Consider the following 16,947-nt stretch of genomic DNA (forward strand, 5'->3'; position numbering starts at 1 on the left):
AGGAATCCTTAATGGTGAAACTGCCATGTCCATTTGTGATACTACAACAAAGAAGTTACTTCAAATACCAAACACTGTTTTTTCCCGCTCAGATAATAAAAATAAAAAAACACAATGCTGGATGCTCCGCTCTGTTTAATCAACAAAACAAAAAAATGTGCTGGGGGTGAACAGTGGCGCCATTACCCTTACGCGTATTTCAGCTTTAACATTATTAGGGTACTAAAGACACACCCACACAAATGTAAATACATATGTAAAGTTTAAGCACACATGTATAATATATATACAAAAGACATACAGATAAACACTGTGGCTGGTACACTGTTGTCTTCCCCCCTGTTAGGCTGTCAGGAAGCATCAGCACTCAGGGCCAAATGATGGCTGATGATGGAATCAGTGAGGCAGATGTGCAAACACGCCTGGTGGAGCAGCCCGCACCACAGGCCTCCTGTCACTAATAAACCCAGCACAGCTCGGCAATGGAAAAGGGCTAAATCTACTCCACAGCCCGCAAAGTCCCCTCACCCTTACACACAGGTGTTTGAGTGGACTTTACATATTGAACTAGGTGAAGGATCGTGAGGACACTACAGGGGTTGGCCTGGGTATTATGGGATCTCAGGAAGGAGGGTAAAGGAAGGGAGCACCCCTCTAGTCTACAACAGGATGGAAAAGGCTTCTAATATCAGTATTACGAAAGGAAAGCCAATGTTATTACGCAATGTAGGCTAAGTATGGTCAAGGTGAGGGTAAAAGGGAAGCAGAAAGCTCAGTAATTGTTTAACTATTCTAGGTTTAAAATTAAATTCCATTTAAAAACCTTATCCTGGATCACAGTAACTTACCAGTAATACTGTAATATTAAATCAAACTATACTCTGATATACAACTGTGACCACACAACACTACTCAATATGACAAATACTATTTTCGTTCAATAAACATTTGGTGGATTACCGCAAAAATGGGGAACAAAGTAAGAAAATTGTCTGTTGGCATTGCATTAAAGACCACAAATGGTTAAATAAAAAAGTATACCAGTCTCATTCAAGCACCAAAAAATGTACAGCTGTGCCATATACAGTGCCTTCGGAAAGCATTCAGACCCCTTGACTTTTTCCACATTTTCCTACATTACAGCCCTATTCTAAAATGGATTTTGAAAAACTCAGCAATCTACACACAATATCCCATAATGACAAAGTGAAACCTGGTTTAGAATTTTTTGCGAATGTATTAAAAAATAACCTTATTTATATAATTCAGACCCTTTGCTATAAGACTCAAAATTGAGCTCAGGTGCATCCTGTTTCCATTGATCATCCTTGAGAGGTTTCTATGACTTGATTGGAGTCCACCTGTGGTAAACTCAATTGATTGGACATGATTTGGAAAGGCACACACCTGTCTATATAAGGTCCCACAGTTGACAGGGCATGTCAGGGCAAAAACCAAGCTATGAGGTCCAAGGATTTGTCCGTAGAGCTCAGAGACAGGATTGTGTCGAGGCACAGAACTAGGGAAGAGTACCAAAAAATGTCTGCAGTTGTTAAGGTCCCCAAGAACCCAGTGGCATCCATCATTCTTAAATGGAAGTTGTTCAGAACCACCAAGACTCCTTCTAGATCTGTCCGCCTGTCCCAACTGAGCTATCGAAGGAGGACCTTGGTCAGGGTGGTGATCAAGAACCCAATGGTCCTTCTGACAGAGCTCTAGTGTTCCTCTGTGGAGATGGGAGAACCTTCCAGAAGGACAACCATCTCTGCAGCACTCCACCAATCAGGCCTTTATTGTAGTGGCCAGACGGAAGCGGCAGGGACTGGGAGACTAGTCAGGATCGAGGCAAAGATGAACGGAGCAAAGTACAGAGAGATCCTTGATGAAAACCTGCTCCAGAGCGCTCAGTACCTCAGACTGGGGCGAATGTTTACCTTCCAACAGGACAACGACCCTAAGCACACAACCAAGACAAAGCAGGAGTGACTTCAGGACAAGTCTCTGAATGTCCTTGAGTGGCACAGCCAGACCCAGACTTGAACTCGATCGAACCTCTCTGGAGAGACCTGAAAAAAGCTGTGCAGCAACGCTCCCCATCCTACCTGACAGAGCTTGAGAAGATCTGCAGAGAATGGGAGAAATTCCCCAAATACAGGTGTTGCGCGCGATGACCATCACTGCCAAAGGTGATTCAAAAAAGTACTGAGTAAATGGTCAGAATACTTATATAAATGTGATATAAACTCAGCAAAAACGTCCCTTTTTCAGGACCCTGTCTTTCAAAGATAATTAGTAAAAATCCAAAAAACATCACAGATGTTCATTGTAAAGGGTTTAAAAACTGTTTCCCATGCTTGTTCAATGAATCATAAACAAGTAATGAACATGCACCCGTGGAACGGTCGTTAAGACACTATCAGCTTACAGACGGTAGACAATTAAGGTCACAGTTATGAAAACATAGGATACTAGAGGCCTTTCTACTGACTCTGAAAAAAAAAAAAAGAAAGATGCCCAGGGTCCCTGCTCATCTGAATATGCCTTAGGCATGCTGCAAGGAGGCATGAGGACTGCAGATGTGGCCAGGGCAAATAAATTGCAATGTGCGTACCGTGAGCCGCCTAAGACAGCGCTATAGGGAGACAGGACGGACAGCTGATCGTCCTCGCAGTGGCAGACCACGTCTAACAACACCTGCAAAGGATCGGTACATCCGAACATCACACCTGCGGGACAGGTACAGGATGGCAACAACAACCGCTCGAGTTACACCAGGAATGCACAATCCCTCCATCAGTGCTCAGACTGTCCGCAATAGGTTGAGAGAGGTTGGATTGAGGGCTTCTAGGCCTGTTTTAAGGCAACGTCGCCTATGGGCACAAACCCACCGTCGCTGGACCAGACAGGACTGGCAAAAAGTGCTCTTCACTGACGAGTCGCAGTTTTGTCTCACCAGGGGTGATGATCGGATTCGCATTTATCGTCAAAGGATTGAGCGTTACACAGAGGCCTTACTCTGGAGCGGGATCGATTTGGAGGGTCCGTCATGATCTGGGGCGGTGTGTCACAGCATCATCGGACTGAGCTTGTTGTCATTGCAGGCAATCTCAACGCTGTGCGTTACAGGGAAGACATCCTCCTCCCTCATGTGGTACCCTCCTGCAGGCTCATCCTAACATGACAATGCCACCATCCAAACTGCTCATTCTGTGCGTGATGTCCTGCAAGACAGGAATGTCAGTGATCTGCCATGGCCAGCGAAGAGCCCGGATCTCAATCCCATTGAGCATGTCTGGGACCTGTTGGATCGGAGGGTGAGGGCTAGGGCCATTCCCCCCAGAAATGTCTGGGAACTTGCACGTGCCTTGGTGGAAGAGTGGGGTAACATCTCACAGCAAGAACGGGCAAATCTGGTGCAGTCCATGAGGAGATGCACTGCAGTACTTAATGCAGCTGGCGGCCACACCAGATTCTTACTTACTTTTGATTTTGACCCCCCTTTGTTGAGGGACACATTATTCAATTTTTGTTAGTCACATGTCTGTGGAACTTGTTCAGTTGATGTCTCAGTTGTTGAATCTTATGTTCATACAAATATTTACATGTTAAGTTTGCTGAAAATAAACGCAATTGACAGTGAGAGGACGTTTTTTTTTGTTGCTGAGTTTGTTTTCATTTTTTAGAACCGGCAAAAATAAATCTAGCAACCTGCTTTTGCTTTGTCATTATGGGGTATTGTGTGTAGATTGAGAAGAAAAAAAACATTGGTCCATTTTAGAATAAGGCTGGGTGATTTAAAAATTCCTAGTTAATCGATCAATAATATAATAATTTTAGCAAAATGTAAAATCTGTAAAAATGCTGAGAATAAAAAAGGTACTGAACTTGTGAAACATCACATCACTGTTGAAAAATATATGGCAAATAGAAATCAAAACTGAATGGTCTTCAGAGATAGATGGAGGGGTTGAGGGTAGCTGAAGGAAGAGACTAAAAACAAACAAAAGATAACTCATGTAAAATATACTGTCTCTGTAAAATAAATGTATCACACTACCGTTCAAAAGATTGGGGTCACTTAGAAATGTCCTTGTTTAAAAAAAAAAAAAAAATTGGCCATTAAAATAACATCAAATTGATCAGAAATGCAGTGTAGACATTGTTCATGTTTTTCAGTTCGCTGCAGCTAGAGAATGGAACGAGCTGCACTCACTCACTCAAACTGGACAGTTTATTCTCAATCTCTTCATTCAAAGACTCAATCATGAACACTCTTACTGACCGTTGTGGCTGCTTTGCGTGATGTATTGTTGTCTCTACCTTCTTGCCCTTTGTGCTGTGGTCTGTGCCCTATAATGTTTGTGACATTTTTTATAGTGATGCACCGATAGGATCATTTTGGGATATACCGATATCCAATATTTTCCTTGCGAAAAAAAAATATATACAGTGGGGCAAAAAAGTATTTAGTCAGCCACCAATTGTGCAAGTTCTCCCACTTAAAAAGATGAGAGGCCTGTAATTTTCATCATAGGTACACTTTAACTATGACAGACAACATGAGAAAAAGAAATCCAGAAAATCACATTGTAGGATAATTTTTTTTATTGTTTTTATTTTAGCCCCTTTTCTCCCCAATTTTCGTGGTATCCAATCGCTAGTAATTACTATCTTGTCTCATCGCTACAACTCCAGTACAGGCTCGGGAGAGACGGGCGCGAACCCAGAGACTCTGGTGGCGCAGCTAGCACTGCGATGCAGTGCCCTAGACCGCTGTGCCACCCGGGAGGCCCCACATTGTAGGATTTTTTATGAATTTGCAAATTATGGTGGAAAATAAGTATTTGGTCACCTACAAACAAGCAAGATTTCTGGCTCTCACAGACCTGTAACTTCTTCTTTAAGAGGCTCCTCTGTCCTCCACTCGTTACCTGTATTAATGGCACCTGTTTGAACTTGTTATCAGTATAAAAGACACCTGTCCACAACCTCAAACAGTCACACTCCAAACTCCACTATGGCCAAGACCAAAGAGATGTCAAAGGACACCAGAAACAAAATTGTAGACCTGCACCAGGCTGGGAAGACTGAATCTGCAATAGGTAAGCAGCTTGGTTTGAAGAAATCAACTGTGGGAGCAATTATTAGGAAATGGAAGACATACAAGACCACTGATAATCTCCCTCGATCTGGGGCTCCACGCAAGATCTCACCCCGTGGGGTCAAAATGATCACAAGAACGGTGAGCAAAAATCCCAGAACCACACGGGGGGACCTAGTGAATGACCTGCAGAGAGCTGGGACCAAAGTAACAAAGCCTACCATCAGTAACACACTACGCCGCCAGGGACTCAAATCCTGCAGTGCCAGACGTGTCCCCCTGCTTAAGCCAGTACATGTCCAGGCCCGTCTGAAGTTTGCTAGAGAGCATTTGGATGATCCAGAAGAAGATTGGGAGAATGTCATATGGTCAGATGAAACCAAAATCTAACTTTTTGGTAAAAACTCAACTCGTCGTGTTTGGAGGACAAAGAATGCTGAGTTGCATCCAAAGAACACCATACCTACTGTGAAGCATGGGGGTGGAAACATCATGCTTTGGGGCTGTTTTTCTGCAAAGGGACCAGGACGACTGATCCGTGTAAAGGAAAGAATGAATGGGGCCATGTATCTTGAGATTTTAAGTGAAAACCTCCTTCCATCAGCAAGGGCATTGAATATGAAACGTGGCTGGGTCTTTCAGCATGACAATGATCCTAAATACACCGCCCGGGCAACGAAGGAGTGGCTTCGTAAGAAGCATTTCAAGGTCCTGGAGTGGCCTAGCCAGTCTCCAGATCTCAACCCCATAGAAAATCTTTGGAGGGAGTTGAAAGTCCGTGTTGCCCAGCAACAGCCCCAAAACATCACTGCTCTAGAGGAGATCTGCATGGAGGAATGGGCCAAAATACCAGCAACAGTGTGTGAAAACCTTGTGAAGACTTACAGAAAACGTTTGACCTCTGTCATTGCCAACAAAGGGTATATAACAAAGTATTGAGAAACTTTTGTTATTGACCAAATACTTATTTTCCACCATAATTTGCAAATAAATTCATAAAAAATCCTACAATGTGATTTTGTGGATTTTGTCTGTCATGGTTGAAGTGTACCTATGATGAAAATTACAGGCCTCTCATCTTTTTAAGTGGGAGCACTTGTACAATTGGTGGCTGACTAAATACTTTTTTGCCCCACTGTATTTAATTGAATTTTTGCAGCCTTTAAAAAGCATTCTAGTACAGTTAAATAGTTAACACACACGGACGCAGTGGTCTACGGCACTGCATCTGTCGCCTCTTCACTGTTGACATTGAGACTGGTGTTTTGCGGGTACTATTTAATGAAGTTGCCAGTTGAGGACTTGTGAGGCGTCTGTTTCTCAAACTAGACACTAATGTACTTGTTCTCTTGCTCAGTTGTGCACCGGGGCCTCCCACTCTTTCTATTCTGGTTAGAGCCAGTTTGGTGAGTATAAAGGCCTTGGAAGAACTGGGACATTTTCAACTTCCAGGAATTATGTACAGATCGTTGCAACATGGGGCTGTGCATTACCATGCTGAAACATGAGGTGATGGTGGGGGATGAATGGCACAACAATGGGCCTCAGGATCTCGTAACGGTATATCTCTGTGCATTCGAATTGCCATTGCCAAAATGCAATTGTGTTCACTGTCCGTAGCATATGCCTGCACATACCATGACCCCACCCGCCACTATGGGGCGCTCTGTTCACAACGTTGATTTCAGCAAACCGCTCGCCCACACGACGCCATACACGCTGTCTGCAATTTGCCCGCTACAGTTGAAACCGGAATTCATTTGTGCAAGCAACCATCGAAGGTGAGCATTTTCCCACTTAAGTCGGTTATGATGCCAAACTGCAGTCAGGTCAAGACCCTTGTGAGGACGAGCACGCAGATGAGCTTCCCTGAGATGGTTTCTGACAGTTTGCGCTGAAATTCTTCAGTTGTGCAAACCCACAGTTTCATCAGCTGTCTGGGTGGTTGGTCTCAGACGATCCCGTAGGTGAAGAAACCGAATGTGGAGATCTTGGGCTGGCGTTGTAACACATGATCTGCGGTTGTGAGGCCAGTTGGACGTACTGCCAAATTCTCTAAAAACGACAGAGGCGGCTTATGGTAGAGAAATGAACATTTAATTCCCTGGCAACAGGTCTGGTGGACATTCCTGCAGTCAGCATGCCAATTGCATGTCCCTCAACTTGAGACATCTGTGACATTGTGTTGTGACAACTGCACATTTGAGTGGCCTTTTATTGTACACAACACAAGGTGCACCTGTGTAATGTTCATGCTGTTTAATCAGCTTCTTGATATGCCACACCTGTCAGACGGATGGATTATCTTAGCAAAGGCCAAATGCTCACTAACAGGGATATAAACAAATTTTGGCGCAAAATAAGCTTTTTGTGTATATGGAAAATTTCTGGGATCTTCTATTTCAGCTCATGAAACATGGGACCAACAATTTAAATGTTGTGTTTATATTTTTGTTCAGTGCATTAACATACATGTGCCACACAGAGAGCCTTGTTCAGAGGATAGGTTGGGCCTCATCTCCAGCGATCATTCTTGGAATAAAAACGCAAAGGAATATGCAGAGAAAGAAAGGGAGAGTGACCTTTTTTAAGATGGTATCGCCTTTAATCCTTAGCATGGTCCTGCTTGGGACACAAGCTGCAAGAGGCTGATACAACGGCCCAAATGCCACCTTGCATCTGCATCTCTAGGTTGCATATTAATGGAGAGCTAGCTACAGCACTCTGTCTGAAGAGGATGTCATTAGAGGGACACCCCGGGTGACAGCCATATTGGTCAAGTTGAACACATACCTCAGCGGCTACAGTTGATGGGTTGTACATTGGAAGGAATGTTGAAGAAATTGTGTTGTAGCATGTCTGAGAGTCATAGCTTTTATTGCAGGCAGGTAGTCCAGCGGTTAGAGCATTGGGCCAGTAACCGAAAGGTCGGCAGTTTGAATCCCAGAGCCGACAAGGTGAAAAATCTGTCGATGTGCCCTTGATCTAGGCACTTAATTGCTCCAGGTAATGACAGAACCTGGCCGTGACTCCACTTTCCAAAGGTGTCTCAGGGGGAGTTGGGCTATTACACCCAACCAAGCTTTATATGAGAAAATGTGATGGTAGAGATAAAACTGGGTCTCACTTTCCAATGAAAGCCTGTTGAAAATGATTTGAGATGGTCTTTCTCTCTTCAACACAAATATCACACACACAACTTACAGATCGTGGCATGTTAGAACGCATGGCTTACTAAGAGCACATACAGTAAATGAGGATTACTGATATGAACTATTTTACTGAAAATGCCCCTTTATTTTTTGCAAGCGATGTAGCGAGGAACAAATGTTATAGTGGCATTGCCCTCTGCTGGACAGGATGGAAGCTGCTACAACATAATAACATTATGTGTGAGTGATGGTCAGTAATTAGACGTGCCATTTTTGTCTCAAACAGTCATTAGTCACTTCCGAACAAGTCCCATGTTATAATGTTAATATCTCTGAATTGCTGCAATTAGAAAAGGTTTGCTCTAAGGCTCGATTATTTTTGTTGCTTTCAAAATGTCACTGGGGGAAATTGACTTCAGATGGGGGACAATAAAAGTTTTGAATCAATAGATCAAGTATTCCATGCTTCTTCTCTAATGACTATGGTCTCGATCATGTTAATATCTTTGAATAAAAATATACCATCAGTGAAACCGGTAAATGTCACCATTAGGTGTTTTGTATCAACCAATTAATGCGTCACAAATGTAACTCATCTATAAGAAGTTAAACACTATTGTCATATTGTGACAATTGATTAGGAACACAAAAATAACATGGAGCACCAATACGATACTGCTTGTTGTTCTTCTTAAGGAAAAACCTATGATTCCCTAGCTCCCCTAGTTGAACATGGCGGATCAAACATGTGTCAGTAGCCCTCTGGCTCTTTGTCTGACAAATTGGCATTACGCTTGGGTGGTCTTTAAGAAAGATGACTGGTGTTTTACATGGGGGGAGTGGGGGGGACAGTATCTTAAAGAAGCCCACCGTTTTGATGGAGCTGCGTGTTTTCTCTTTCCACTCGTGGCTGCTCAGCTCAAAGGTGCAGTGCACGTAGGTCTCTCTGTCGTACGAGCCCAGGATAAAAAGCCTGAGGGAGAAATTAGAGAAGAAAAAGCTAATTTTAGACAGTACATCGTTGCTGACTCTCTCCGTCTCCCTATGTGTAATGCATTGCCTATGTAACACTATGTAACAATATATTTAAAATACAGACGTACACACTTGAAAGACCTTGATGCCACTGTAGACGAACCAAATTATTTGGGCTGGGACAAGTGTTTTCAGGTACTACTAGGACGCATCAGAGACCCCTGACCAATGGTACAAGGATACTGAAGCAAACACTGTCAAGGCTATTGCTGCCCTTTTGTGAAGTGATGAAAATACACCAAAAAATAGTAAAATACTAAGGCAGGGGTGTCAAACTCATTCCACGGAGGGCCTAGTGTCTGCAGATTTTTGTTTTTTCCTTTCAATAAAGCCCTAGACAACCAGGTGTTGGGAGTTCCTAACTAATTAGTGATGTTAATTCATCAATCAAGTACAAGGGAGGAGCGAAAACCCGCAGACACTCGGCCCCCCGTGGAATGAGTTTGACACCTGTGTACTAAGGTAAAGCAGTAGTAGATGCGCATTTGAAGTGTTAAACTATTTATAGTGCAGGATTACATTCTACAATATACAGTAGGTAGACCTAATTGAAAATGATAGTTTCAACTTATTTTAAAGTCATAAAAACACAATTGACAAGTGTTTCAAAAAGTAAACAAAGAAACAGTAGTAACTATTTTTATTTGCCTCAATTACACCACTGGATATGTATGTTCTTGTCCCATTAACTCAATTGAGCGCTATCTGTATACAGGATGTGCAGATGACATACTGGATTCTGGATGAACAATATGCTGACTGTGTCTCCATCTGCTGGTAACAGACAATACATTTTACATAGACTTGACAACCTAATCCTGCCAGTCACTGACTGATTAGAATTTTGTCAAACTCCTTTAAAAGTTGAGGTCAAATCTGGCCACTTAAACTTTGAACACCCTTCTGTCTTGACCAATGTCTTAACTGGTTCACTAGCCAGTGCTTGGCTTTAAATAAGTTACCAAAACACAATAATGTTTTTAAATTCATGTATTATATAAAGTCGTGGCCAAAAGTTTTGAGAATGACACAAATATTATTTTTCAAAGTTTGCTGCCTCAGTGTCTTTAGATATTTTTGTCAAATGTTACTATGGAATACTTAAGAATAATTACAAGTGTCAAAGGCTTTAATTGACAATTAGCATGCTGTCAATTAACTTCTGGGCCACATCCTGACTGATGGCAGCCCATTCTTGCATAATCAATGCTTGGAGTTTTGTCAGAATTTGTGGGGTTTTGTTTGTCCGCCCGCCTCTTGAGGATTGACCACAAGTTCTCAATGGGATTAAGGTCTGGGGAGTTTCCTGGCCATGGACCCAAAATATCAATGTTTTGTTCCCCAAGCCACTTAGTTGTCACTTTTGCCTTATGGCAAGGTGCTCCATCATGCTGGAAAAGGCATCGTTTGTCACCAAACTTTTCCTGGATGGTTGGGAGAAGTTGCTCTCGGAGGATGTGTTGGTACCATTCTTTATTCATGGCTGTGTTCTCAGGCAAAATTGTTAGTGAGCCCACTTCCTTGGCTGAGAAGCAACCCCACACATGAATGGTCTCAGGATGCTTTACTGTTGGCATGACACAGGACTGATGGTAGCGCTCACCTTGTCTTCTCCGGACAAGCTTTTTTCCAGATGCCAAAAACAATCGGAAAGGGGATTCATCAGAGAAAATGACTTTACCCCAGTCCTCAGCAGTCCAATCCCTGTACCTTTTGCAGAATATCAGTCTGTCCCTTATATTTTTCCTGGAGAGAAGTGGCTTCTTTGCTGCCCTTCTTGACATCAAGCCATCCTCCAAAAGTCTTCTACTCACTGTGCGTGCAGATGCACTCACACCTGCCTGCTGCCATTCCTGAGCAAGTGTTGTACTGGTGGTGCCCCGATCCCGCAGCTGAATCAACTTTAGGAGACGGTCCTGGCACTTGTTGGACTTTCTTGGGCGCCCTGAAGTCTTCTTCACAACAATTGAACCGCTCTCCTTGAAGTTCTTGATGATCCGATAAATGGTTGATTTAGGTGCAATCTTCCTGGCAGCAATATCCTTGCCTGTGAAGCCCTTTTGTGCAAAGCAATGATGACGGCACGTGTTTCCTTGCAGGTAACCATGGTTGACAGAGGAAGAACAATGATTCCAAGCACCACCCTCCTTTTGAAGCTTCCAGTCTGTTATTCAAATTCAATCGGCATGACAGAGTGATCTCCAGCCTTGTCCTCGTCAACACTCACATCTGTGTTAACGAGAGAATCACTGACATGTCAGCTGCTCCTTTTGTGGCAGGGCTGAAATGCAGTGGAAATGTTTTTTGGGGATTCAGTTCATTTGAATGACAAAGAGGGACTTCGCAATTAATTGCAATTCATCTGATCACTCTTCATAACATTCTGGAGTATATGTCAATTGCAATCATAAAAAGTGAGGCAGCAGACTGAAAATTTATATTTATGTCATTCTCAAAACTTTTGGCCACGACTGTAGAGTTGAAGTCGGAGGTTTACATACACTTAGGTTGGAGTCATTAAAACTCGTTTTTCAACCACTCCACAAATTTCTTATTAACAAACTATAGTTTTGGCAATTCGGTTAGGACATCTACATTGTGCATGACACAAGTAATTTTTCCAACAATTGTTTACAGACAGATTATTTCACTGTATCACAATTCCAGTGGGTCAGAAGTTGACTGTGCCTTTAAACAGCTTGGAAAATTCCAGAAAATGTCATGGCTTTAGAAGCTTCTGATAGGCTAATTGACGTCATTTGAGTCAATTGGAGGTGTACCTGAGGATGTATTTCCTACCTTCAAACTCAGTGCTTCTTTGCTTGACATCATTGGGAAATCAAAAGAAATCATCCAAGACCTCAGAAAGAAAAATTGTAGACCTCCACAAGTCTGGATCATCCTTGGGAGCAATTTCCAAACGCCTGAAGGTACTATGTTCATTTGTACAAACAATAGTACGCAAGTATAAACACTATGGGACCATGCAGCCGTCATACATTTGTGCGTCAGGTATCCTCGTGGTTAGAGCGTTGGACTAGTAACCGAAAGGTTGCAAGAACGAATCCCCGAGCGGACAACGTAAAAATCTGTCGTTCTGCCCCTGAACAAGGCAGTTAACCCACTGTTCGTAGGCCGTCATTGAAAACAAGAATTTGTACTTAAACCTGTCTAGGATTAGCGTGCCGCTAGCGGCACACCCCCCCACTGAAAAACCAGTGCCGCGAAATTCAAAAAATTTTTTTTTTTTTTAAATATTTAACTTTCACACATTAAAGTCCAATACAGCTAATGAAAGACACAGATCTTGTGAATCCAGTCAACATGTCCGATTTTTTTAATGTTTTACAGGGAAGACACAATATGTAAAGATGTACATCTATTACCTAAAAACACATTAGCATAATCCACCATCTTTTATTTGTCCACCAACACCAGTAGCCATCACCAATTCGGCTAAACTAAGATATTTATAGCCCCTAACCAACAAAAACACTCATCAGATGACAGTCTGATAACATATTTATGGTATGGGATAGGTTTTGTTAGAAAAAAGTGCATATTTCAGGTAGATGGCATAGGTTACAATTGCACCCACCGTCACAAATGGAATAGAAAAACTACTTAGAGCAACGTGTTTACCTACTTATTAATCATCAAACATTTCGTAAAAATACACAGCATACACGAATCGAAAGACACAGATCCTGTGAATACAGACAATATTAAAGATTTTCTAAGTGTCTTACAGCGAAAACACAATAAATCGTTATATTAGCATAGCACATAGCACATAGCAGCCCAGCATTGATTCTAGCCAAAGTGAGCGATAACGTCAACATCGCCAAAAATATATTAATTTTTTCACTAACCTTCTCAGAATTCTTCAGATGACACTCCTGTAACATCATATTACACAATACATATAGAGTTTGATCGAAAACGTTTATATTTAGCCACCAAAATCATGGTTAGACAATGTGAAATGTAACTCAGCTGGTCAGAAAATGTCCTTGCGCCACTTAGACAGTGATCTACTCTTATACATAAATACTCATAAAACGTGACTAAAAAATATAGGGTGGACAGGGATTGATAGACAATTTAATTCTTAATACAATTGCGGAATTACATTTTTTTATTTATCCTTACTTTTCAATACAGTTTGCGCCAAGCGAAGCTACGTCAAAAAACATGGCGTCCTAAGCCACTAAAATGTTTCAACAGAAACACGATTTATCATAATAAAAATGTCCTACTTTGAGCTGTTCTTCCATCAGTATCTTGGGCAAAGGATCCTTTCTTGGGAGTAATCGTCTTTTGGTGGAAAGCTGTCCTCTTGCCATGTGGAAATGCCAACTGCGTTCGGGATGAACTGAAAAGCGTGCCCAGCTATTCACATCGTTTCAAAAATAAATGTCCCAAAATCGCACTAAACGGATATAAATTGCTATAAAACGCTTTAAATTAACTACCTTATGATGTTTAACTCCTATAACGAGTGAAAAGATGACCGGAGAAATATAACAGGCTAAACTAACGCTTGGAACAGGAGAGGGTCGGTGTCCTCCACGCGCGTTACGCACCAAGAAAAGACTTGCTAGCTACAGGGTTTTTTAATTTGTAGTGCCTGTGAACGCGCAATCGACCCCATTGGAATCGTCATCACGTAAAGGCATCCAGGGGAAGACGTAAGAAGTGTCCGTATAGTCATAGCAATAACAGTGCTCTTTTAACTGACTTCAGAACAGTGGCCAACATTTCTGAAATCTGACTCCATGTCAGGGAAATTGCTGTAGAATGGGCTCTGTTCCACTTAGAGACAAAATTTCAACTCCTATAGAAACTATAGACTGTTTTCTATCCAATAATAATAATAATATGCATATTGTACGATCAAGGATTTTGTGGGAAGCCGTTTCAAAAATTACCCAATTAGCATAAATAGTCTCAACAGCGCCCCCATCCTCAACAGGTTTTTAACCGACTTGCCTAGTTAAATAAAAAAATAAAAAATACCCGTCTCCTAGAGATTAGCGTACTTGGTGCGAAAAGTGCAAATCAATCCCAGAACAACAGCAAAAGACCTTGTAAAGATGCTGGAGGAAACAGGCACAAAAGCATATTTTTCCACAGTAAAACGAGTCCTATATCGACATAACCTGAAAGGCCGCTCAGCAAGGAAGAAGCCACTGCACCAAAACCACCATAAAAAAGCCAGACTATGGTTTGCAACTGCACATGGGGACAAAGATCATACTTTTTGGAGAAATGTCCTCTGGTCTGATGAAACAAAAATAGAACTGTTTGGCCATAACGACCATCGTTATGTTTGGAGGAAAAAGGGGGATGCTTGCAAGCCGAAGAACACCATCCCAACCGTGAAGCACGGGGGTGGTAGCATCATGTTGTGGGGGGGCTTTGCTGCAGGAGGGATTGGATTGTATGTAAACTTCTGACCCACTGGGAATGTGATGAAAGAAATAAAGGCTGAAATAAATCATTCCCTCCACTATTATTCTGACATTTCACATTCTTAAAGTAAAGTGGTGATCCTAACTGACCTAAGACAGGGAATTTTCACTAGGATTAAATGTCAGGAATTGTGAAAAACGGATTTTAAATGTATTTGGCTAAGGTGTATGTAAACTTCTGACTTCAACTGTATACAGTATATGGTGGATGCATGGTAGGCAAGAGAAAGCAAGCATGCTATCATTACATTGAGGTTTTTCACTGTCAGTTGGCAGCAACTAACAGACAGAAAGTAACCAATCAAAACTAAAGAACATAAAAATAAAGAACATGACAGGCAGTTTAAAATGGTCTTGTTGCTATTTACAATCTATAAAATATTAATCTGAACCAGTTCACTGATCATTTCAGGTCTATTTAGAATATTATGATGCTCCTCTGATTATCAACAACCTTTTATTCCTCCTCTTAAAAATGCATTGCCTATTCAGAAAAACAAAGACTCTCTCGCAGTTCGGTTTCATTTGGCTCCATCCCAATGGAATCCTACAGGGACAAACGCAATATTAGGCACGGTAGAGCCTGTGTAAATTGAAGTGGATGGGCGTCATTGTCAGACATATCTGGCTGCGCCCAGTGAGGTAAGAGGGTATCCATTTGCAGCAGCTGTAAGGATAGAAGTGCCAGCCAGCCATAGCTTGGGCCTGGCCTCATAATGGGCAAGGACTGTGTATTATTAATGAGGAGCTTTTCTGGTGTCCTACAGTCTTGCGGCCACTCCACTACTAGACCCAAGCAACACAACAAAGACTTACACCGCCATCAGGACAGGGTGGAGGAGACACTTCTCAGGCCCAGAGCTGACATGTTTAAGTTGTCATTGGCCCAGAGGAGATGTAGCTGTGTTTTAGGAAGGTAGGGGAGACTAGAGAAGAGATACATGACCTACCTAAATACAAACACCCTGCTTTTTAACTGTGCAAGGCATTGTTACCCAAATGGTTTAGGCTACTTTGAGCAGAAGGTAACTAAATTACCTGGTAAATGTGTAGCCTTGCTGATTAAGTTTATTCGTGATGTATTTCCTTGATGGGTGTGGCCAGAGCCTTTACCAAGAGCAGGATTGGACACCTAGCACATAGTGGTGAAAAATACAAGGTCTAGATATAGTCCAGACTGTTTTAGCCCCTTTTAATGCAGATGTAATCTCAGAAACCCAGAACTAAAATATTGCGTAAGATGCTTGATTCAACATGTTAGAAAATATACTAGAACGAACGAGAGGCAGACACAGAGCGGTAGCTCCACCCCCCTCTCTTTGCAACATACGAGACAGTCTTTCCAAAATTTGAAAGATGCGAACACCTGAAAAATCTAGATTTTTCCAAATGATCAGTGCTGAACAATCTGCGCCCCGGACCGAAGTTCCTCATTAGTCGTCGCATTCCAGTCTGTTGATAGACACTACGTTACCAGTTGTATTACATTCTATTTATGTTAACTTTATTTTCTAAATTAAAATTGTAAACTTAAGACAAAATGGCTTGAACAAAATTATTGCCACCCTGAAGCTAGTACTAAGAGAACTGCCAACAAATGCTTATTGTAGCCATCAATGAGCTTTCTGCACATTTCTACTGGCAAGTTGTCACACTTTTCAATTGGTCTAATTTATCAATGTTTGAGTGCCCTCCAACCGCTGTTTTCATCTCCCACCATAGGTTATAGATGTGATTCAGATCTGGACTCTTTGCTGGCAACTCCAGAACAGTCCAGCGCTTGTTCTTGAACCATTCCAAGGTGCTTTTGATGTGCGTTTGGGGTTGTTGTCCAGCTAGAAAACCCACAGCCTTCAACAGAGATCCAGTTTTTGGACACAAGGTTGAACATTGCACTCCAAAACACCTTGACAATCTGCTGTTTTCATGATGTCTTGCACACGTTCAACGCCCCCATTACCAGAGGCAGCTTAGCACAGCATTACTGACCCTCCCCATGTTTGATTTTAGGGAGGGTATGATTTTCTTTGAACGTTTCATGTGGTCGTTGGTAAACATAGGAAGACCCCACTACTGAAAGAGACACAAGAAATGTTCAATGAGGCTATCAAAACACCACCTAAAACAAGCTTAAATCCTGGGGAAACTGCTGTGGACCACTGAAACAAATGTAGAGCTAGCTCAG

At 42.1% G+C, this 16,947-nt stretch overlaps 1 protein-coding gene across 2 annotated transcripts in view; it reads right to left on the reverse strand.

Annotated features, from left to right (window-relative positions):
- Window positions 1-16,947, reverse strand: part of LOC129836288 (PDZ domain-containing protein 8-like) — an 80,271-nt gene that overhangs the window by 34,635 nt on the left and 28,689 nt on the right. For both annotated transcript variants that reach the window (XM_055902236.1, XM_055902235.1), the window contains exon 3: window positions 9,124-9,226. In XM_055902236.1, the coding sequence (XP_055758211.1) occupies window positions 9,124-9,226 (103 nt within the window). The remainder of the gene's footprint in view (window positions 1-9,123; window positions 9,227-16,947) is intronic.

This window comes from Salvelinus fontinalis, chromosome 37, assembly GCF_029448725.1.
Source record: "Salvelinus fontinalis isolate EN_2023a chromosome 37, ASM2944872v1, whole genome shotgun sequence".
Taxonomy (NCBI): domain Eukaryota; kingdom Metazoa; phylum Chordata; class Actinopteri; order Salmoniformes; family Salmonidae; genus Salvelinus; species Salvelinus fontinalis.